Consider the following 25,404-nt stretch of genomic DNA (forward strand, 5'->3'; position numbering starts at 1 on the left):
GAGAAATCAGCCACACACCGCGCTTGTTTAACTTCAATTTTCAGAACGCTGTGTTGGCAGGAGGAGGCCAGTTTGCAGAGTTGCATGCCATAAGATTTTGCCAACACCTGCCGTAGCTGGAATCTGTGCTTGACGAATTAATCCACAGAAGGGACTTTCACCAACCTCTACTGAGTGGGATTTTCTACTGAAAAAAATACTGCAAAAATATGAAAAGCTCCCACACTGACTTTCTTGAGAAACAAGTCATATGGTGTGTATTCCATCAAACTTAACACATTTGGAAATATCTGACTAGTCATACAAATTCCCTTGACTGAGTTTACCATACTGCCTGTTTTGCCTTGGGTTGAAGGAGACATGGTGGTGCCCAGTTGACTGTTCAGGGATCTCTTCTACCACTACCCACTCTCCAATAGCTGAACTCCCATTATGTTTGAGGCAACAACTGTCCAAACAAAACTCCCCACTGCCAGCAAGAGCATCTCAAAAAGTTCCTGAAGGTTGTATATCATCTCTTATGCCTGGAGTTTTAGGGTGTCCTCAGAAACTTGTGTGAGGTGAAGATAAATCTCATGATTTGAATTCAATCAAGTCTGCACGTTCTTTTTGTTTGTTTGTTTGTTTTAAATCAATAATTAAAATGCAGAGATAACCTGAATTATCTCAGTTATCCTTTATAGTGTCCCGTATAAAGGAAAGGTGACCATATATTCTTACTTGCCTAGGGCAGTCCTGGTTTACTCAGCTTTCCCGAAATAATTAATAATTCTTTCACTCCTTCATACTGTCCCAGTCTGGGCAATAAATTATAAGGTCATCTCAGATGAAAGAAAGCCAAATTTTACCTTCCTTTGAGTATGGTTCTGTTCCAATAAAACCTTATTTACAAAAACAGGTTATTGGCTGCATTTGGCCAACCAGCCATAGTTGGCTAGCCGATGGTTAGAGGAAATGGGAAAGACAGAAAAGTTTGAGAAAACCAATAGAACAAAAAGACAAACTATTATTAGAACTATTAAGAGATTTCAGGAAGCTTGCTGGATACTTAATCACTTACAAGAATAGCATTTCTGTACATCGGTAATAACCAATTAGAAAATGTGATTAAAAATAAGATACTGTTTATAATAGCAACCAAAAATATAGAAAATCTAGGAAACAACACTTCTATGGAGAAAAACATTAAATGTGATTTACAAAATTACGCCACAGGTCAGATTTGGTGGGGAGGGAGGCTTGAACAAATACTGTACTGTCAGCCTGTAATTCTTCTCCTAGGTCTTAGATTGTTTAACTCCTCATGGAAGTTTGAGGTACTTCCCAAGACCAGGCCAGGTTCCCTCACCCCTCAGCTATGACTATATGCATAATCTCATTGCACACCTCACTTCTCCTTGGTAACTTTTATCACACCTGAAATATAAATAAACCTGTTTTACTCTCCACTCTCCCCTAATATGGCCCCACTCCTACCCCAGATTGCAATTAGACTGCAGAGCCAGACTATAGTCCATGATAGATACTTCTGTATCCCTAGTAAGAAGTACAGTGCTTGGCACATAACAGGTGCTCAATATGAATGATCAGATGAACGCCTCAAGTCATCTAAATCTAAACTGAACACCTCTATTTCCTACTTTCATTCTAAATCCCTCTGTCTGTAAATATGTCCCTCGGAACTCAACTCAATAATTCCAGTAAAGAATGAAGCTTTAGATCCTTCACTGATTTGGAGTTCTCTAAGACTGTAGGTTCCCAGGGGCTGAGATCATGTCTTTTTATTTCACAGTGTACCACATACGACATGCACTTAACAGATGCTTCCTAACTGGCTAGCCAAATGGCCATCCAAGACCTCTGGTCCCCTGTGGACCTGAAATGGAATTGACTGTGCTAGAGACCTAAAGCTGACTGCCAATTTCTAAGCTTGTCAAACTTTCAAAATATCTGAAGCCATTAAGACTCTATAAAATCAGATTAGCAATGGCAGTTTAGCAAAATATCTCACATTCTTTAGTCATTTAGATGTTCTCCTCATAAAACATGTTTTACACCCACAGATCCTCAACTGTGATGTTGTTAGAGAATTAAAAACCAGACATGATGGCTATGACAAAGCGACACAAAAGTTGCAATTAGAAGTGAGAGTAAAATAGAGCAAAGTGTTTGGGTATAAACTCTAGATCTTATGTAATATAAAATTATATCTAAGTGGAGGGCATATGACTGCCTGTTACCAGGCAGAAGTTTCATCCTTTTCAGTCTAAATGGTAGGTCATTAAGAAAAGGTTGTAGATCAAGTTCACAATCAAAATGAAATCCTCTTAAAGACTGGGTTTTTGGTCTGACCACTAGATTGAGTTAAGTGGCCTACAAATAAAGCTAATCTCTTCATGAAGACAAATAATTATTGTTTACACCTATTTTGAGGATCTAGTCCAGTTTGGGGCAATATTAGGGAAGTTTACTATGAACAGATGGTAGTATCACAATGGAGGCTACATTATATTCCATTAATAGTATTTCAGAGTAATTAGTTCTCTCTTTTCCATTTTTGAGGTTCTTTTGGTCTTAAATTTGAAATTTTGAAGATGTCATCTTCTGAGCTACTAAGAGGTGCAATAGACACAGAGGTGAAGGCTCATAAAATGGCCCTCTGTGGCCTCAAAGAGTGAATGCACCTGGTTTTCTGCTAGGCTTTGTGGGCCAGGATTGGTTCAGCTAGAAATGGTTATTAGTGTCGGGAAGAAATCCAATGAAGAGAACCTGCCTGTTGAGTATTTTGTGGTGTTACCTGGCCTGTGCAAACATTGTGATTATGTAGGCTAGAGGGTTGTGACTGAAACCCTAGGCTACAGCAAGACCCAACTTTAGATATAACTTATAAGTCCCTCAGTTTTATAGATAAGAAAACCAGGACCACGGAAATGGCATGATTTGTCTCAGGTGAGTTGATGGTAGATCCCAGATCCCCAGGACTTTTTTTCATCTTGATTTTTAGCCCCGCTCCCTTTTTACTGCATCCCTGGTGGAGGCCACAGCAAATGAGACTAAGCTGGTTGGCACCAAACAAACCACATCCGTTGTCGTCAAGTTGATTTTGACTCATAGTGACCCTATAGGACAGAGCAGAACTGCCCCATAGGGTTTCCAAGGAGCAGCTGGTGGATTTGACCTTTTGGTTAGTAGTTGTAGATTTTAACCACCAGGACTCAGGGACATTCTCAATGCACACATATTTCTGTTCCACCTCAGAGTACTCCGAGATTGCAGGATGCTGAGGGTCTCAGTTGGTCCTTTTTCACTAGGTTAAAGCGGGATTTAAGGTGAGAATGTTGAATGGAGCAATGCTGGCCTTGTTCAGTGTTTCATAGTTAAATAACATTAGATTGGAGAAAAACGGGTAAGAACCTAGATAAACATGATCAGTTATCTTTGTTACATTTGAGAACAAAAAATAAAATTTTAAATGTTTTAAGTATATACTGAAATATAATTAACATTCAAAAATATACTATAGTTTATATTTCAACCTCCAAAGACAATGTATAGCATGAATACAAATAACTATATACACACATACCCTACGTATATATGCTTATAACTATATCCATACATGGGGGGAAGGGAGAAAAAGGAGGGAGGGAGAGAGAGGGGAGTGAGAGAGAGAGACGGAAGGGGAAGGAGAAAGAAAAGAAGGGAAGGGAGAGAATTTGACACTCTAAGATGGGAAAAGCCCTTTGTTACCTATTCCCTTGCATATCTTCTATGTAGAGTTCTAATCAAGAATAATATTTAAAAAAATATTTAACATCCAGTGTGCAAAGTGCCTGTCCATCAGACAGATGATGGTTGTAAACTGCTGAAAACTAGTCTTGGTTCTAATAAGCAAAACAAAAAACCGACAAACCAATCTCCAGCCAGTCTGAAGAAAAAAAATCATAGGAAAAAGGCTAATACTTTTTCAAGCTCAATTACACAATCGTGCAGGTAATATACATTAGCATCCTCACAGACATTATTTTACCTTCCCAAGACTGTCCTACTCTCTGTTAATTCATTTAATCTTTAGTCAATTTAGAGGGAGTCAGAGACAGTGGTTATAACCATTATGATCACCATCTAAGTCTGTTCTTTATAGTATAAGCTGTATGTCTATTACCTCCGTTTATTGAATTTAAGGGTCAATTCATTGACAGAACTGTGGAGGAAACATATAACAGAACAAGCTCGTCATTAATAACCAGAACCAGGTAATACTGATCAATGGACTACTTTAGTACCTGTGGTAATAATAGTTATGATATACTTCTCCAATTATTATCTTTTTCTTTCACAGTAAGCAACAGGAGCACTTTCCCACATAAAGAGTTATATTATTGTTTCAGAGGAGATTAAAAATATCTAGATAAATAAATATAAACCATGATAAGAAATTCCCTCACTTTGTCTAACAACTCTCAATTTTATACTCCCTGGAGGTGAATACAACATAGCAGAAATTAGCATAATGTTACTGGGGAGAACTCCCAAGATAAAATTTAAAAAAATGTTAAAAACCAGAAAGAAAAATAACAAAGTAAATATGTGAGCCTTTTCTGGAGCTCAGTTAGCTGGCATGGTGATTGGGGATCGAGATTCCATCCCTGAAGCTGTCTCACCTTACTCTAGTCCTCAGTTCCCTTCTTTCCCGAAAACCAAGGCTATACAATTGGGTGATCCCTAAGTGCCCTCCAGTCCCAATAATCTGTGGATAACCCTTTTACCAAACATTCTTAGAAAAATTTACAAAATCTATAACCATTACAGAAAAATGAGAAAAGGCAGAGAAGCTGAAAGAAAAAAATGAAAAGAACTCTAAATTTTACTACTCAGTTAAACACAGTACTTTGGAGAATATTACTTCAGCTTTCTACTTCATTAGAGAAGTCCTGGTGGAACGGTGGTTAAAGCGCTCAGCTGCTAAACAGTAGTCCGTGATTAGAACCCACCAGCTGCTTGGTTGGAGAAAAATGTGACAGGTTGCTTCCATAAGGATTTACAGCCTTGGAAACCCTTTGGGGAAGTTCTACTCTGTCCTATAGGGTCACTGTGAGACCGAATCGATGAAACGGCAATGGGTTTTGGGTTTGGGTTTATTTCATTATCCACATATATTTTCAAAAACAAGGATAATTGTTAGTTGCCATCAAGCCAATTCTGACTCATGGTAATCCCATTTGTGCAACGTAGAACTGCTCCACAGGGTTTCCAAGGCTGCGATCTTTTGGAAGCAGATTGCCAGGCCTTTCTTTTGAGGCACCCCTGGGTGGGTTCAAACCACCAACCTTCAGCCAGTAGTTGAGCGCTTACCCATTTGCACCACCCAGGGACGCCTATCGACATACCATCGTGATTGACTTTTAAAAATACAATTTGTTGAGCATATTTAGGTAGGGAAGTGAATGACTTTCCATTTCTGCTTTGTCACTGTTCTATGCACTTTACATATTATTTATCATACAAAATAAGCCTGTGAAGGTAGTACTGTTACCCTCATTTTACTGATGAGAAAATGGAAGCACAATGAGGTTAAAGTAATGTGTCCAAAGTCACCTAGCTAGTAAGTGGCAGGGCTGGATTCTACCCCTAGTCTGGTTCCAGAGTCTTCATGCTAACTTCTGCCCACCTTGCCTGACATTTAAGCCACGGCTGAGATGTGGAAGGAGTGAGTCTGTGAAGAGCTGAGGAAAAGAGAACAGCAAGTACCAGGTCTTATAGAAGCGCAGTGTGCTGGGGGCAAGTGGTAAACATGGCCAGCAGGGTCGTCATGGGTCACATCACACCTGACTCCTGTGAGCACCTAAGCCAAGCATCATGATTTACTTTTTTATGACTTGCTGTTACTTTCTGGGTGAAAACAATAAATTATGTTCCAGGTCTGCTTAGCTTGGACTCCAAAGAAACAACCTGAATATTAGAAAAATACAGTTCTTTAAGCTACATCCATACATAGCAAAGGAAATGACCAGCCATGACAAATAGTTCAGTTCAGGCTACAAACTCCTTTGGCTTCAATTTCTGATGCAGAAGGATGTTGTAAAGTGTTGAGTGGGCCTCAATTATCCAACTGTACAAACTCTACACTCGCTTAGCACTTGTCAGTCTAATATACAGTCACCAAATACTAGATCTTATAGAGCTGTAATTTTATTGGTTTTTACTCTCATGAAATAGACTTTAACAAGGATGTCATCCTTACTTTGCAATCCCATCTTGATTTATAGTTCCCCTCTTCTTTCACCTCCAGACAAAAGCTAATTAAATAGCCTATTTTGTGCTTAGTAATAGAGTGTGAGTATCCATTTTATATACTCCAACTTAAATGAGGAAGACATATTATGAAATTTCACCATGCAACTCGGATGGAAATTATGAATAGGCATTAATTGCTGAAAAATGAGATCCTTAGTCTGCTAATTTTGTGATAAAATATTCTAATAAAAATCATTTGTCATCTCTGTGAAGAAACACTAGACAAGTCGAGATAAATCTAAAAGCCAAGCTAGAGTTGTTGCCAACTTGAGGGGTAACATGATGATTCTGGAGTTTGTCTGCATGTTCCTGAATATTTGTTCTTTCTTTCTGAAGCAGTTTTGTGTGACATCTATCTTAAAAAAAATATATATATATATATATATATATATATATATATATATATATATATATATATCTTTAGCTGTATCAAAATCATCAACATCAATATTTCACGACACCTGTGACGTGACACACCAAAACGGATAACGTTGTGAACAGACATTTCGTCAAACATGCGTTTTGGGCAGGGACCAAAGAGGCGTATTTTTAAATGGTTATTTACAAAGTGCCACTGCAGCATACCTTTTGAAAAAAAGTTTCTTCATCCTGATGTCTGGAGACAGAGCACTTGTCAGGGTTTGACAAAGCTGGTACCTTACCTATTTTTTTCTTTACATGGACAGGATTTGTCAGTTCTGTTAAATAAAATTCAGCTTAACCCAACACACTAACTTAACATTTACCATGGGGCAAGCACTGTGCTGGGCCCGAGTACGAAGGTGGATAAAAATGTATATGATCTTTGCTTGATCACAATGGTAGTGGGGTGAGAAGGTAAGTTGAAAATAAATATGATATAAATGGATGAGTATTATGAAAGACATATGGATAAACAAGCACAAAACAAATAATTCCTCCTACTTTCAAGGGAGAAATCATGCTTTTGGACCTATAAATGATGTTTAAAATAATATTCTTGATTTTCCCCTGCAAATCTGTTAGTAAAACCATTTCAGTAAATAGCATTCCCATATACCCTGTTTCTTATGCCAGAAATCTATGTGTCATCCTTAATTTTCTCTTCCAACACCTCCCACATCCAATGCATCAGAAGTCCTGGCAGCTTTACCTGTAAACTATCCCCTGAATCCATCCACACCCACTCCTCAGTTATCAACATGGTTAAGTTCCAAATACCAGGTTGTTATCCAAAAATCGGTGTTACACAAAAATATTTTTTCACATCACTGATTTTTTTTTTTCTGTTTTCAGACCATAGACCATAGACAATTTTTTTTAATTTAGAAAATATGATCATAGAAATAATAACAGCTAAGGTTTAAAAAAAAAATTTTTTTTTTTTAAGGTTTACTGATGTGCTTATCACTGTGACGAGTCCAGTTATGGATTATTCCTCTGCAGAAAAGGAGGCTTGGAAGAGACAAAGTTGGATAAAGTCAGGCTATGTGACTGGGGGGCCCACGGTTTAACTACTTCCTCCTGTGCTGGGTCAGAGCTTCCCTAGAGAACCCACCTCCAGGGCTCCACTCCCACTTCTGCAAGCCCTGTGTTCACAGCCAGAACCTGCTGTGCCCTCTGGGCCTGGTGAGTCACCGGGGCTCAGGGCTTCCTTCGAGGGTCCTGGGAGCCTGGCCTCGCACCCAGCCCCACAGAGGCAGAGGCTTCAGGCCAGTTGCTCACCTGGGGATGTCATTATATTCATACACATTTCCCCCAAACACCCTCTCTGATGCCACTTTCTTTTTCTTTCAAAGCAATTTTGAGCTGCAAGGCCTCAGGCCACATAGGAGTTGGGAACCCAAAACAGGTGCCTGTTGGCTCAATGCTGCCGGCATGTCCACCTGGAGGCCATGGCCATGGAGGAAGCCAGCACTGTGGGCCAGCTGGACATGATGCCCCTCTCCCCCAATGCCCACCCCCAGCAGAAGGGAGCAGAGGGCACTGGGCAGCCTGCTCAGCTTCCTGGAGGCTTCCCAGAGACCCTCCACAAGGGAGGGGACACTCCACAGCTTTTGTCACCATACCCACCACCGTGTTAACGTGCAAAATAGTCAGGTAGTAGATTTTTTACCATTGCTGTAAATGCAAAATGTCAGGTACTGAGATAGTCTGTAAGTGAGGAGTGTACTTTTCTTCTGTGCTATTTCCTAGCTCAAACCTCCATTGCTGCTCAACTGAATTGCTGCAATAGTCTTCCAACTGGACTTCCAGTCTTCATCCTTGCTTTTTAAAATTCCATTTTCCACACAGTGGGCAAACAATATTTTTTAAAAAACATAAATCATTCTTATGAGTAAAATCCTCTAACGGCTTTGCATTGCACTTGAAATAAAACCCAGTCCTTTCTCCATGACCTCTGTGACCTGCCCCTCAACTCCCTCTCCAACTTCCATGCAAACCTCTCTCCATCCTACACAATATGCAACAGCCAGGCTCACATGTTTTTCGTCTCTTGAATATGCCAAGTGTTTTCAGGTCTCAGGATGTCATGGATTGAATCGTGTCCCCCAAAACTATGTGTATCAATCTGGCTAGGTCACAGTTCCCAGTATTGTGTGACTGTCCACCATTTTGTCATTTGATGTGATTTTTCTATGTGCTGTAAATCCTACCTCTATGATAGTAATGAGGTGGGATGGGTGGCTGTTATGTTAATGAGACAGGGCTCAATCTACAAGATTGGATTGTGTCTTGAGTCTATCTTTTTTGAGATATAAAAGACAGAAGCAAGCAGAGAGACATGGGGACCTCATACCACCAAGAAAGCACTACTGGGAGTAGAGCACGTCCTTTGGACCCAAGGTTCCTGCACGGAGAATCTCCTAGTCCAGGGGAAGATTGTTGACAAGGACCTTCCTCCAGAGCCAACAGAGAGACAAAGCCTTCCCCTGGAGCTAACACCTTGAATTTGGAATTCTAGCCTAATTTACTGTGAGAAAATAAATTTCTCTTTGTAAAAGCCGTCCACTTGTGGTATTTCTGTTATAGCAGCACTAAATAACTAAGACACAGGGCCTTTGCATGTGATGTTAACTCAGCCTGGAATGCTCTCCCCTCTGATCTTCACAGGATTGACTGCTTATAATTCAGGTCTCAGCTCCTATGTCAACGCCTCAGAAAAGCTTTCCATTACAATCTTATCTAAAGTAGACCCCCTCCACCCCACAGGGTCTCTACCTCATCATATTGGTTTAGTTATGTATTAATATGTGAAATTTTCTGTTTGTTTTTGTCTTGCTTGCTTGTTTATGTATGTGTCCCCCAGGAGACTATAAGTGCCTTGAGATATGGGACTTAATGTTATTGTTCACCAGCACCTAGGATAGTGGCTGACACATTGGAAGTGCTAAGTTGATATTTGTTGCATGGATGAATAAATAAATGATGAAAATATAAATTAGCTGCCCCCAAAATTCAACCAAACCAAAACCAAACTCATTGCCATCGAGTCGATTTTGACTCATAGCAACCGGATAGGACAGAGTAGAACTGCCCCATAAGGTTTACAGGGAGTGCCTGGTAGATTCAAACTGCCAACCTTTTGGTTAGCAGCCATAGCTCTTAACCACTACATTACCAGGGTTTCCAAAAATTCAACAGTATAGTCTATATTACAAGGTACTCAGGTTTCCCCTGCAGAGCTGGTTTACCTATAAGTATCCTGTTCTGGGATGATCATGTTCAGAGCCCCATATGGGAACCAAATTCATTGGTAGTACAACGGGAAAAAGCAACAAACTTAGGGACCATAAACCTGAGTTCCAGTCCTGAATCTGCCATGTTTTTCTTGTACAAACTCACGTAAGAGGTGGTATAGTGCATGAAAATCAGGCTCTGGAGTCAATAAGACTTGGATGCTAGGGCATTAATTATTAATTAATAAATTAATTAATTATTAGTTAATGATATGACTTGGTGTTTGTTATTTAATATATCTGAGCCCCAGTTTCTGCATCTTCAAAATGTAAAAGAGGACGTTCCTCATATAATTGCTTGAGGTTCGAATGAGACAGCCCATGTAAAGTTCTGAGCACAGTGCCTAGCACATTGTAAGTGCTCAATAAATATTTGTTATTAATATTTTAGGCTGACAGTTTGCTCATCTGTATGATGGGTCTAGTAAATCATGTTCACAATAGAAGGATTAAACATGTAACAGATGGGAAAGGGATCTGAAAACAGTAGAAACCTAAATATGTAAACTACGACTGCTTAAATTATTACATCAGCAATTACTGATGGGCTTAGTTGTGTCTTTAGTTCCATTCATTCATTCAACAAATATTTATTGATAATTTTCCATGTACCAGGTACTATATATTAGGTGCTGAGCTATAGCAACGATCAAGGCACTACATGTGCCCTTAAAAGAGTAAATTTTTCATAAAGGAGACAGTTAAGTATGCTAGTAATTACAGTACAGAATAAAGAGTTATTAGGGTCATTGTAATGGATGTTACTGGAGTTTATAGAGAAGGTACTATATGATACAGCACTGTGAAAGAGCAAAGGGCCAGTCAGAGATGGCTTCCTGAAGAAGGCTAGTTTCTTCGAAGGAACTGGAAGAACCAGTATCAATTAGCCAAAGAAAGGCAGGGACCAAGAGAAGGAAAAGCATTTCAAGAAGAGGGAGTAGCATGTATAAAGACTCATGGTAGGAAAGGGCATGGAGGCATACATTAAGACTGTCTTTAAAAACACATGGTGGTTTACCATACATTGTCAAATCATCTAGGTAATTAAGGTTGAAATTCATATATTGTGTTGAAATTCAAATATTATATTGAAATATTCTTACACACGTGTGACAAATTAAAATTTGTCTCAAATGAGCCTGATATTCCTGCATTTTACTGGGGTGGGAACTGTGTCTTCAGTATTACAAATCTAGAGGTTATTTGGATAATTTAAAACTTCTCTCTGGACACTGAATACTAAATTAGATAGAATTGATTAATGAGCTAATTGTTTAACCTTCTGCTTCATTCTGCTAATGTACACAGTTTAATGGGAAAGAAATAAGAAACAGATTCCTTTGTTATTTATATTCACCTACATCCACATGCCATTCCTGTTGAGATTTGTAATTAGATTTCTAATTAGTTTTCCAAAATGGATACATGGGTTTATTTCTTATAAAAGTGAAGAAAATATGGGTACCAAATGGAGAAATCATTAAACTGCTTTTAAATTTAACTTAGACAATCAAGGTTTGTCTGTCAGTTACATAACATCTTTTCACATTCATTCTATAATCACAAAAAACAGAATTAACAAAATTAATTAGAAAACTTACCATCATTTCTCAATATTAGTGGTGTGGGTGGTCCCAAAACCTTGTGGTTGGTCACAGTATTGGTAACCACACAGGTATAATTCCCAACATCTGATTTTTCTACTTTGGCTATATACAGATTTCCAGTCTCTTGAGAAACAAAGCGGCGATTATCCTGATAGGAAGGGTATTCATTGAAGATCCAGGCATAGCTCAGCTCTGGAAATAAAAGAAATCATCATTATGAGTAGGACTTTTCACACTGGAAGTCTACTGTATTCATGAAAGACATGATCAAGTTAGAAATTCATAGTGGTGCCGAATGATCTTTTTAGAGTCTGCTTTATATGGGGCAGTTCTACTCTATCCTATAGGGTCGCTATGGGTCCGAATCAACTCAACAGCACTGGGGGTTATATATAAACAAGAAGCAATCTGCAGTCTCTTTTAAAAATTTTTACCGATCTTTCCATCATTAGTCAATATACTAGGTTTTATTTCTACAGAACTAGAAGATACACCCATAGTTGATAAGGAGAATTTTTAAATCAAGGGAAGAAGAATTTACAGTTTGCTAAATATGTGCCATTGGATGACATATTGCACTTGACAAATCTTTAACGTTTTAAAGTTTTAAAAACCAAAGATGTCACTCTGATGACTAATGTGCACCTGACCCAAGTCATGGTATTTTTAATGGCCTCATATGCATGCAAAAGCTGGACAATAAAAAAGGAAGACAGAAGACAAACCGATGAATTTGAATTGTGGTTTTGTCAAAGCATACTGAGTATACTGTGGACTGCCAGAAGAACGAACAAATCAGTGTTAGAAGAAATGCAACCAGAATGGTCCTCAGAAGTAAGTACAGCAAGATGTTGACTCACTCACTTTGGGCATATCATCAAGAAAGACCAATTGTTAGAAAAGGACATCATGTCTGGTAAAGTAAAGGGTCAGCAAAAATGAGGGAAGCCCTCAATGAGATGGATTGACACAACAGCTGTAACAATGGACCCGAACATATCAATGATCATGAAGATGACATAGGACTGGGCAACATTTCGTTCTGTTATATATAGGTTCTTCATGAGTTGGAGCCCACTGGACAGTAAGTTACAACAACAAGAAAGCGTGTGCTAATACTCAAATTACAGATGCAGGGAGTTATAATGTTGCCATAGTAATGCTAGAAGCCATTTTGATCATTTCTTTCATTTTATGATAATAATCATTATAGTGCATCATACTACCACAGACTTGCATAGCACTTCACAGTTTCCAACACATTTTACAGTCTTTTGTTTTTAACTGAGAAACTTTGGCAGAAAGGGAAACAAACTAATCCAAACTCTTAGCGCTGGTTAGAGACAGAAGAATTCCCTAGTCTCAATCCAGTCTGCTGGCAATGCCTCCTTCTGCCAGCTCAAACTCTTACTTTCTTCTTATGTCTGAGGTTGAATTCCTTTTCTATTATTTTAGTGAGATGTTTTATTATTGTAGCAAATACTTGCTTAATACACGTTGACTGCCTGGTTGACTTATTCCACGAATGCAAATCTATACTTCAAAAAAATCAGCTGAAGAATTATCATATCCATAGGGGAATGAATATGAAATAGTGGTCAAAGAGCAATATTTTCACAAATACTTGATCATCCCAGAATGCCGGTGGATGAATGTAATAATCAGTCATGCCTGAAAGTGCTCCTTAAAAATTATCATTTTTCTTAAGAATTAGGTAAGTGTTTTGTGAATGAGCACATGAGCCCACACTTTCAATTTCGGAGAAGTCTAAATGACAGCAAACGTAAATAATTAGGTGCAGTGAACTATGGCGCTCCAAGGAAATCAAACTCCTCCAGCTCCAGCCATCTAATGATTCATCTTTTTGAAGTATGCTTTCCAGGTTTGTCCAAAGCTGAAGAAGGCATATATTTGTCATTGCTAGTCACTAGCCAACACGTCTCATCTTATATTCAAAAGCTACTCGGTGATGGGGGTAGGAGCAGGACAATTATATGAAAAGGTGTCCCTCTGATTTCAGAACTACTTGGCTGGGTTATTGTATAAATGCATGGAGTGTCCTTGGAAAATGGCAGAAAGATCACTCCAATTTTGAAGCAAGAACACTAATTACTGTAAAAGGCATTTTTGTTGTTTAATACTTCAATGAGTCCCAACTGTAATTGACCTCAGCAACCGAATGTGCAAAAGGAAATATATCCTGCCTTAATATTCCACTGTTTGCATACAAAGGAAGGGTCATGCAGGCTGCTTTCCCTTTATCACTGAATTGTAACATTTCCACATGCACTATTTTAGATGGATATAATTATGTTTATATGAGATTAGCTAATCATTTTATTTACACTTGTGCATGTAATTATAAATAACCCCATGCTGATGTCAAGGGGATACTCAGCGTAAATAAGCAAATGCTTTCCAGCAAGCCAGTTACTTCTTCCAGAAACTAAAATCTGGAATAAGAAAAGCCCCTACAACAAGTCATGAAGTACAGTCAGTTACGACAGCCCAGAAAAACAAGAGATCTAAAAATCGCCAAGCACACAATCTACTACTTCGTTACTCAATCTGGCATGTGAGTTGCAGGCAAATCGAGCAATCTCTCAGCTTCTCCATTTTCTCATATAAACAATGACAGAACACTGCCTGCCCCCTTATTAGCTATAAGAGAGTTTTAAGTATAAATTAGCATCTGCAAAGCCACCAGGTAGAAGTTAAAAAGTAATTTACTAGCACAATATTAATCAACCTACACCTCTCCAAGGAGATTTGTAATCAAAAAAATGAAACTTTTTTTTTTCCCCTTGAAGACATTTTTCAAAACAGTTTTTCTCTTTACCTAGTGGCTGCAAAGTCTCTGAGTTCTGGGGAAGAAGCCTGGCTTAGAAACCAGAAAGTCACATGGAGCATAGATATACAGAAAAAAAAAACACCTGTTTTTTTTTTTTTTTTCCTGTAATTGGAGGAAAAAAAAACTTGAAAGACCGAAGCTCAAATTTGTGTTATATAAGAGAAGTCATTTAAACCCTCACTTTCAACAACTCAGTCCATAACATGAGGACAACAATACATATGACGCAGATATGTAGTGAGGATTCATTTGTGCGAAGGCACTCTGAAGTCTAAAAAGGCCATCCAAACAAACAAACAAAAAAACCCCACTGTCGTCGAGTTGATTCCGATTCACAGAGACCATATAGAACAGGGTAGAACTGCCCCATAGAGTTTCCAAGGAGCGCCTGGTGGATTCGAACTGCTGACCTCTTAGCAGCCATAGCACCTAACCACTATACCACCAGGGTTTCCATAAAGGCTATACAGATATTAGTTATTATTGATATTTCATTTCACCAAGCTAATCATTTAAAAAGGTAAAAAAAAAAAAATCAACTAGCATGCTGTTTTCTCTCTTTAAGTTAGTTGCTTGGTTTCACTGCTCTTGTGACTGAAATGACTTGGTGCTTTAATGGGAGATCTAAACAAGCTTAAGAGTGTAACACAGCTTTTTCCAAACTGTGTCCCTTGGAATATTGATTCCCTGTTAAGAGGTGCTGTCTATCTCTACTTCACCCATATTTAAAAGGGCAACATGATAAAATGACTTTGAGAAAGCACTGGACTAAAAAAATTTAGAGAGATTTTTCAATTTTCCTTTTAGGACTTGTGAGAGATTTTAACGTTATCATTTCCCTGAAATTGCTTTGAGTGTATTTAAATGAATTTGATCATGGACTACCTCATCCCACTCTCACTTTATTCCTAAAGCATCTACAAAAAGCTAACAAATTTTAGTTTGGGGAGCCCTGAAGCAATGACTTCAATTCATGAAACAGTAAATTAGCATAAAGATTACTTATTGTATTAATTTGGTTTCGTGGAAAATCATTGTCACGTTAAATAAAATTTAACAGAAAACAACAAAGAGTTAAGTTAAAGTTGCAATAAGTAATAAGTTTCCCACATTGTGATATAAACCTGCGACAATTTTCCATGCCATAGATAAAAGAACAACCCATTGCCAAGAAGAGTCTCACATTAACTGTGCTGAATTGAACTGATGTTGGCTGACATTTGGAACTCTTGTTGGGCCCTAGAGTACAAAGGTCAGTACTGAGGTCATGTGGAGCCAAATGCTGAACCCTCCATAACAGAGCAGACCTGTAACCAAGATATTAATTTATTTTTCTTTATAGCAAATATCACTACCTGATATGTTGAATGTTTATTTGTTTGTCCAGAACAATCAGGAAGGAGTATGAGGAATATAATGTAATGATAATGAAGACATTAGAAAATTAGAGCAGGCATAAATAGTATAGTAGAGCTAGTGAAAGATGCTCTGGTGTCGTAATGGTTAAGTGTTTGGCTGCTAACTGAAAGGCTGGTGATTCAAACCCACCCAGTGGCTCCGTTGGAGAAAGACCTGGTGATTGCTTCTGTAAAAATCACAGCCTAGAGAACCCCCTGGGGCAGTTCTACTCTGTTACATGGGGTCATTCTGAGTCAAAATCGACTTGATGGCACCTAACGACAACAACAAAGCTAGAAAATACCTAAAAGATCATTTATCTTATTTCTTCATTTTGAAAGTAAGAAAATTCTGAGACCTAGAAAAGGTAAGGTCAGGGCTTCAAGAAGTGGCCAAGCAGATGAGAACTTAGTCCTTATAGCTACACCCCCATCTTAGTGCTCCTTCCAGAAACAATAAGAGCTCTTGACATCTGAAAGTCAAGAGCTGGTACCGTTATATCACTCAACGGACAATACGGTTTCCCCTAAGGCCCAATATCTATTTTTATCAGAACAAAACATTAATCCATTGGGCTACATGAAATGCTATCAACATTCTGAAAAATAAATAAAACAAAATAAAGTCTCAAGTGCTGTGGCAAGCAGCAAAATTGTATCCCACTCAGTTTGATCTCCTTAGGGAATTCCATACAATATTTATACTTACTCAAACATGACAGATTTCTTTTGATAAGTTTTCACACATTAATTGCTCTGGAAGTGACAGACAGTGCCCGTCCCATTGGCAATTTGTGACAACTGAGTAAACAGATACTTGGAACATAGTATTGAATAGATTGTGAAGCTGCTGCTCAATTGAAAAATACTGAAACTAGTTGTAATGTGATACCCGGTAAAGCTCAATGACATAGTGATAGTTTCCCAACTTCTTGGAGCATCCAAATCTATTGGAAATTACTACAAAAACTTCACTCTCTTGATTCCTTTCCCTGTATCTTTTAGTCAACAGCAAAGGATGTTTAGATGTTATTTTAAAAAGAAGATAACAATCAAGCAATTTTCAAATTCAGGTACTGTTAAACATTCCAGCTTAAGCCACAAAGTCTGGCCGACTTCACAGTAACCTCAGGCATTTTCCCAGGGCTATCTTTCAAAGAAGCACCAAATTTACATCATTCCGACTCGATGGCACTAGTTTTTTTTTTTTTTTTTTAGTCTTGGGTAAAGGCAGACCTCTCTCAAGAGATTACATAGCCACAGACTTTGGAATGTGCTGAGATATGAGAGCCTGATTTATATCAGTTTCGCAGTTAAAAGTTTGGCTTCTGACTCAGTCAGCTGAAGCCAAACCAATTATAGACAATGTTCCAAAGTAAAATCAATGAATTATCCTTCCTCACGTTTATAATGCTTCCCCTAAAATATAAGACTGTTCACTTAATCAATCACTCAGAACTTTATTAGAGTTTCTTTCACTACCCTTAAAACTCCTTCCTTCACTTGCCGAGACTGAGGATATCAAATTGGCCTAGTGGGCCTCTGCTAGCAGATTGTTGTTGTTGTGGGCTGTCGAGTTGGTCTCGACTCACAGCGACCCCATGTGACCAAGTAGAACTACCCCACAGGATTTTTTAGGCTGAAATCTTTATGGGAGCAGATTGTCAGGTCTTTCTCTTGAGGAGTTGCTGGGTGGGTTTGCATTGCCAACTTGTCTGGTTAGCAGCTGAGCGCTTAACCTTTGTGCCACCAGTGCTAGCAGATGAACCAATTAATAAACCCTGTTTAAAGAACTCTGTTTTTTCAATTTGATAGTAGTCATTGAGCAAATTCACCCAATGATCACAGTCCTCCGGATAGATGTGCATAACTTATTCCTAACATTGGCTAATTACTTTCTAGATTATGTTATTCTTTCCAGGTTATAGTATGCTTTGTTATGTTCTAAATCAAATCCCAGTGGTAGCAAAGATATCAGTTTTTTAAAGTGTATTTATTAATCCTCAAAGTTTTAAATCTGAAAGGAACCTTAGGTCAACTCATTCAATTTCACAGATGAGAAGACTGAAGTCTAGGAAAAATTACATGACGGGATTGCTATTGCATACTTAGTAAGTGGCAGAGACGGGATTACAGAGTAGTCTCAGTGTTCCAAAGAGCTGGTTCTGTTAGGAAGCTCTATGCTCCTTTCAGAATTTATTTTAGAGCTGGAAGAGGTCATCTTTATTTGTAAAATGAGAAAGTAAGATTATCGGATTTTGGCACAGACATGTGCCTTCTACGTTTGTTTACCAACTGGGCCCTCCCCTGTGACGCATTTTTGTAAGCACACTATGGTAAGTTTTGGGTACAGTGGCGCTTAGAAAATACCTCAGGGGCAGAGGGCACAGTTGGCAAACAACTGTAGAAGGCACGCGTTATTTGAGTAAAAATATCGTGGATGATCTCTAAGCCTCTTCCAGCATTAAAATTCCATGATTCTATATGCATGTCATCAAATCCAACATCTTCATTTGACAAATGAGGAAAGTGAGATGCAAAGAGACCCGGGAACTTGTAAAAGATCACAAAGGTAGTCATCAGCAAGGTCCAGAACTATATCTATATGTACATATTGTTGATGTTGTTAGTTGTTGGTTCTGAATCATGGTCACCTTACATATATCAGAACAAAACACTGCCCAGTCCCGTGCCATCTTCACGATCATTGCTGTGTTTGAGTCAATTGTTGTAGAGATAGCTAAAAGTTACTAATTTGCTTAAGCTGCATTGTATACAAAGAAGAAATAGAATTAAAAGTCAGGAAACCTGGATTCTATTCCTTCCATGACAACCATTTTGGCCTTGATAAATTATTTTAACAGCATGAGACTCAGTCTCCTTACTCTTAAATAGTTTTATCAATACCTACCCCATTTTCCACACAGTATTGTGAGGCTGAATTTAAACTGAGGTATGATTCTAAGGCAGTAGGTGTGAAAAATGTATTTTAAGTGATTCTACAAATGAAAAGGGCTGTAAGAATGAGTCCTGAAGTGCAAAGCGTTCATCTGCTGGTCAAATATTTACCAGACATCCATTGTTTGCAAAAGCACTGAGCTTGGTGCTGGAACGAGTATAGTGAAGACAAATATTGGAGAGCAGTTAGGAAGGCAGGGATTGAAATCAGTTGATAGTTCCCTTCCCGAGCAAGGGAAGAGAGGGAATAACTCAATGGAAGGATTCCTGGATTTGGTGTTAAGAGACATGGATTGAGTCTGGGCTTCAGCGCTTATCAGATGGAAAGAAATTCAGTTTTCTTATCTAAAAAATAGGGATAATGAAAGAAATACCTGCTCTGTATACACCAAGAACTGCACTGATCATCAAACATACAAGTATAAACTTTTTAAGATTCTGCTGGTGTGTGTTTGTTGTTTTTTTCCTAATTAAACAATGTTTATAAATGGATTTTTAAGTTGATTGTCTTTTTCTAACCTTACAGAAAAAGGGAGATGCTATAAATTCTGAGTAATCTAAGCCATTCCAGAAAAAGTAAGAACTATATCAAGAACATCAAGGGGTAAACAGTACTAGTGATTATGCAAGAGAGTCGAAGAGTGTGTTGCTATATGAAAGATTTGTGAGATGTCCCACAAAGAAAGTGATCACATAGACTTCTGGCTTCTGGGAAATGAGGCCTCGGGACGGCACCTCTTTTTATACTACGGTGCTAAATGATAAATTGTAAGGTCATACTGAGCTGCTGTCCAGTGAACAGCACTTTGGGACACAGGAGTACAGGAAGGTGTTTGGGAAGCTGAGGTCTGTGAAGAGCTGGCAGTAGGACAGATATTTTACTTCTATTAATTACAACACAGATTAGTGGGTGTTTAACACCTGTAACAATGGCAATAGCCCTTTACTAGTTGGGTTGCTAAAATCATGACCACAGCTGAAAGAACCTCTATTATGGATGCTCTGTGGCCCAGAGAAGACCCCAGGTGGTGCAAACAGTTAACATGTTCAGCTGCTAACTGAAAGAATGGAGGTTCAAATTCACCCAGAGGTGCTGTTGTGGATTGAATTGTGTCCCCCCAAAATGTGTGTCAACTTGGCTAGGCCATGATTCCCAGTACTGTGTGACTGGTCATCATTTTGTGGTCTAATGTGATTATCCTATGTGTTGTAAATCCTAGCCTCTATGATGTTAATGAGGTAGTATTAGAGGCAGTTATTTTAATGAGGCAGGATTCAACATATTGGATTAGGCTGTATCTTCGGTCAAACTCTTTTGAGATATAAAAGAATTGAGCAGTGAGGTGGGGGACCTCATACCACCAAGAAAGAAGAGCCAGGAGAAGAGCATGCCCTTTGGACGTAGGGTCCCTGCACTGAGAAACTCCTAAACGCAAGGGAAGATTGGTGACAAGGACCTTCCTCCAGAGCTGACAGAGAGAAAGCTTTCCCCTGGAGCTAGCGCCCTGATTCGGACTTCTAGCCTCCTAAACTGTGAGAAAATAAATTTGTTTGCTAAAGCCATCCACTTATGGTACTTCTGTTATAGCAGCACTAGATAACTAAGACAGGTGCTTTGGAGGAAAGGCCTGGTAACCTGCTTCTGAAAAAATCAGCCATTGAAAACCCTATGGAGCACTGTTCTACTCTCACACACATGACCTCACTATGAGTTGGAATTGACTCAACGGCAACTTTTTTTTTTCTTTTTTTGTGGCCCTGAGAACTTGGCTTAGAGAGGTGTGCAGCATCAAGGGACCACCTAGGGCCCAGACACTATTTTTCACTATATTAGAACTGAGGAGAGCAGGGATGGCATGTATCTGCCATCTGGACACCAATCACCACTCTTCCACTGATGGCAGACATTGATAATTGACTACACCTACCACAGCCTCAGAATCATCTCAATACAGTGTTTCAGGAAGTACCCTTCAATCAATTCATGTTGGCACCGAAAGTCAAAACTTTTCACCCTCTTTGCAATATTGATTTTGGAGAAATAAAATGGTGACCACATGAAGCAAGGATTAGATAAGCCTTAGTGCTAAAGCTCATCCAAATTTGTGGCAAGCTTTTCTAAAAATAAGCCTTCTGACTAAGGGGCTACTCACTCTATGGAATGATATTTTCAGTACGTGAGAGTTACTCACTCCAATGTGTCCGTGGTGGTATGGCAAGCAAGATGGCAAAGGGAGCATTTTCTAGTCCTTGAATATTGCTCTTGAGTATGGCTTGCAATCCTCTGCACCTCCTTTGTGTATTACTTCTTATTTCCTTGCCTGTATTTTATAGGTTAAAATGGGCATTTTACTGGGGTGCATATTTTCTTTAAAAATTTGTAGCTAGAAGTCAAGGGATTTAACATGAAAGCAATTTAACACATTGCTTTGACAGTAAGACCAATACGGGCGTATACATGATGGAATAAAAATAGGATATAAAATTCATACAAATTTTAAAGGTAACTGGAAAAGGCTTCAACAAAACTTTGTACTTGTAGCTGATCGCTTAAGGATATGTTCTTAGATCCCCAGGTAGATGCTGACTCCCCTTTGCTCTTTGAAAGTTATCAGGGAAAAAGTTTGAGAAATATTGCCTGGGCCTGGAGTCAGTAAACTTTTCATAGCCTAAGGGAAGAAACCATATATTTTTAAACAGCAGAGCATCCTTTTTGTTAGCATGTTAAGCCTCTGGCATAAAGGCTGTAAAGTAATGGCACACAGCTTGCACAAATGTGTGTGTGCGTCTTTTATGGTTTTCTTGTATCTTAAAAACAGGGCAAATCAAATAAACATACAGATGCTGGGCTTTCCTTGAGTCTTAAATACAGCAGTTCTCAAATATCAGTCCTCAGGAGGAATCTGAGCAGTGCAGCCCAATGTTCACTGTACTAACCAAAAAAACAAAAAGAAAGAAACAAACAAAAAAGCCTGTTGCTGTCGAGTTGATTATGACTCATAGCGACCCTAACCTGAAGCATTTGTTACTTTGACCTTTGAGACCTACCCCCAGCATTTCTGTTTCAGGAAGTCTGAGGTGGGGCCCAAGAACCTGCATTTTTAACAAGCTCCTAGGTTCCTGGGTGGTGCACATGGCTTGAGCTCTAGTTACTAAAAGGTTGGCAGTTCAAACCCACCACAGAAGAAAAGGCCTAGCTATCTGCTTCTGTAAAGATTTCAGCCAAGAAAACTCTATGGGGCAACTCTACTCTGTCACACAGGGTTGCTATGAGTAGGAATTGACTTGATGGCACCCAACCATAAGAAGTGTTCAAGTTTTTCCATTGTAGGACCCCAAATTATCTAGTCTTAGCTTTGTATTTTTCTTTCTGCCTAAGTCCATATTCTGGTGAATATTTCTCAATATTTCTCTGCAAACTCTAGAGAGGGTGAGAAGGGGGATCAGCGATTACTGTACTCACTCAATACATATTTATTCCCTCAGGGTTTACCTACAGAGACAAAGATAAAGCAGAGTGGGAGCGCTCCCCCCACCTCTCCTTAGCTTTAAGCATAGAGCAGTTTCTTTTTCACCATTTGCACTTGACCACACAGTTGTATTGCAGAAAAGGTTGGTGCTGCTAAGTAGGGTCACTTAAGGCAAAGTGGAAAAATGGTCACCAATGCCCTGATATGCTCTGTGCTTTTCCCAGTCTCCCTGCCCTTGCTGGGCATTGTTGCTTCCCAGAATTCCCTTCCAGCTTCTGTTATCTCAGTCACCACCTTCTGCCGAGAGCTGTTTTCCCACCTGACAAATACCTGTGGCCTCTCCACCACAACCAAGGGAGCACTTGTTTCCTTTCTGCCTCACAGCACTAGCACATTACTTTGTATATCAAAATTTTGCTTTTCCTTTATTAGAATGGTTTGATTGCTCATCTCTTCTCTGTCTACCAGACTGAGTAGTCCTTACAGACAGGGGTACATGTGGCTTCACTTCTGCCTTTCACATTCTGTTATCACCTTCATTCCTCACATTTTGTAATCAACTCAGTAAACATTAGCTGAATTGGACTGAAATTCCAAATGTCAGAAGTTTCCTGGAGCAATAATATCATCACTGAACTCCAGGCTAAAATGCTAGAGAGAAAGAAGTTACCTATAAATAAGAGGGTTCAATACTTTTATCGGACCATGGATGGCAAATCAAAATCACTGAAATCAGAGGACCAAAAAAATCTGTAATACTACAATCCAGTACTGTAAAATCTGACTGCCAAGACCCTGCCTTCCTTCCTCCCCCAGTCCCCCCTTTTTTTCCTGGTTCTTTGAGGTACTTTGATTGAGTTTACAAAATGGCAGAAAGAAAAGATGACTGGTTCATTGTCTTTCAAATATCCAACAAACAAGAAAGGCTTGGCAATTGCAGAGACATAAGAATACAGAGGTGGAGTTAGCCCACCACAGGATATTAACTTAGAGTAAATGATATACATTGATGAAATTACTTGAGTTACCAAATGAGACCAGTTTGGCCTGGCTGGATTTCAGCAACTCAGAGTTGGCAGTCACCTCTGGTCTGAGTAAGATCTCTCCATGAACCAGGAAGACAGAACTGCTTCCAGTGAGCCAGTTTTTCCCATCTACCTTTACATAAGGCTGTGTCTTTAAGTACATCAGCAGAGCCACAACTTCTTTAAATATTTACTTTTTTCAAAATATTATAATAGCCATTATCTCATTTGCTGTCTCCAGCAATTTGGAGCAAATAAGTAGTATAAGGGTTAATCCCATTGGAGAGAAAGGGGAAGTGAGATATATTGTTGTTGTTAGCTCCTGTCTAGTTGATTTTTGACTCATAGTAACCCCATGTAACAGAGTAGAACTGCCCCATAGGGTTTTCTAGCCTGAAATCCTTATGGAAGGAGCCCTGGTGGCACAATGGTTAAGTGCTCATCAGCTAACCAAAGGTTCAGTGGTTTGAACCCACACAGCAGCTCTGCAGAAGAAAGGCCTGGTGAACTGCACACATAAAGATTTCACCCTAGAAAACTCTACGGGACAGTTCTACTCTGTCATACAGGGTCACTGTGAGTTCCAATACACTCGATGGTATACAACAACAACAATCTTAAAGGGAGCAGGTCACCAGCTCTTTCTCCGATGGAGCCACTGGGTAGGTCTGAACCACCAACCTTTCCATTAGCAGCTGAGAGCTTAACTGTTGTGCCACCAGGGCACCTTAAAGTGAGACACAGGAAAGCCAAAGAGTCTATTCCAAGATCACAGAGAGAACCAGTAGAAACAGACTTGGGATTAAAACAGACATTGCTTGAGACCACGGCAAAGGTTTATTTTCTTATGCTAGAAGCCAGTTCAATTGCAACTGTCAGCTTAACTGAGGCAGTGACATGTTGGTACTTTGATAGGATGGGGTGATTATTATGAGGGATGTACCAGATTCTTTCTTTAAATACTGCAGCAGGAATGGCGGCAGGGATGATGACAATCTAGTTTGCTTTTTATACCACCCATGCTTAACTCAGTATTTGGTACCCAAGAGATGCTTAGAACTTCACGGAACTAGGTGACCAGCTAAATACTGAAATATCAGGGTGTACATGTCACTTGTATCATCAGCATGAAAGATATTTACTAATAAAAAGACTGATCAAATCATTATTAAAATTTGTGCCTTCTGTCACAGCACAATTAAAATGTGTCTTATTTAAGGAATTTCTGGGGAAAAATGTGGTAACTGACATGGAGTCTCAGGAATGATGAAAAATTCTGAGTAAATGGTAGCAAATGTCAATTAAACTCTAATTATTTACATTTTTTAAAGGATTCAAGTAGTAATATGACGAACTGAGCAAGCTTTCAAGCCATACAATCAACTCCCACACAAGTCACGAATACACAACACTTTCATCAGATTATTAAACAATTCTACACCCTCCTCAATTAAAGATGTGATGTAAAACTCAGGCAACTGACATTTAAATTCTGAGCATAAATTAACCCTTAAACAAATCTGCCAAGAAAACACCAAACTTCGTTATAACCCAAGATGTTTTTCCTGCCTCTTTTCCTTGCATCTTGCCGATGTGCAAGTAAAACCAGTAACAAAAAACATTTGTTCTGATGGTCTATTAAAAATGGAACTGTCCTTCCCAAAAAGTAGACATTATTCGCTTCTTAAACAGAACTTTAAAAACAAAAGATATTTTCATTGATGGCCATGGTCAAGTTTTGCTTTGAGATGTGGTGGATAGGACCAGACGAAAGATTAGTCATCCATGAGTTTGACTTTATTATTTGGTTTGCCATGAAGGGCACTTTTCTTATTCTTAGAAATGCTTCTTCATTTGAGTCTCCAGGTATCTAATCATCATTCCCTGGACCTCTGGATGTAGGGATAGGAAGGAATCATGAGGTAGACCTACTGTATTACCTCATCTCCCAAGGCACAGCGACTGGTTTCATAAGAGTCACATGACTCAAGGTAGGCCAGTCAGGGGTTTTAAAATTCAAGCAAGCAGAGAGGGCCCTTTTTTCTCTGGAATCAAGACTTGGAGGTAGTGAGCACAGAAT

The 25,404-nt window shown here is 39.0% G+C and overlaps 1 protein-coding gene across 5 annotated transcripts in view; it reads right to left on the reverse strand.

Annotated features, from left to right (window-relative positions):
• The window catches only part of CNTN4 (contactin 4), a 410,739-nt gene that overhangs the window by 244,281 nt on the left and 141,054 nt on the right, over positions 1-25,404 (reverse strand). For 3 of the 5 annotated variants that reach the window (XM_064275007.1, XM_010590039.2, XM_023547999.2), the window contains exon 4: positions 11,618-11,815. In XM_064275007.1, the coding sequence (XP_064131077.1) occupies positions 11,618-11,815 (198 nt within the window). Of the gene's footprint in view, positions 1-11,613; positions 11,816-16,940; positions 16,948-25,404 lie in introns of all 5 variants that reach the window. The other 2 variants (XM_023547997.2, XM_023547998.2) reach the window with 2 other exon arrangements.

This window comes from Loxodonta africana, chromosome 22, assembly GCF_030014295.1.
Source record: "Loxodonta africana isolate mLoxAfr1 chromosome 22, mLoxAfr1.hap2, whole genome shotgun sequence".
NCBI classification, from domain to species: Eukaryota; Metazoa; Chordata; class Mammalia; order Proboscidea; family Elephantidae; genus Loxodonta; species Loxodonta africana.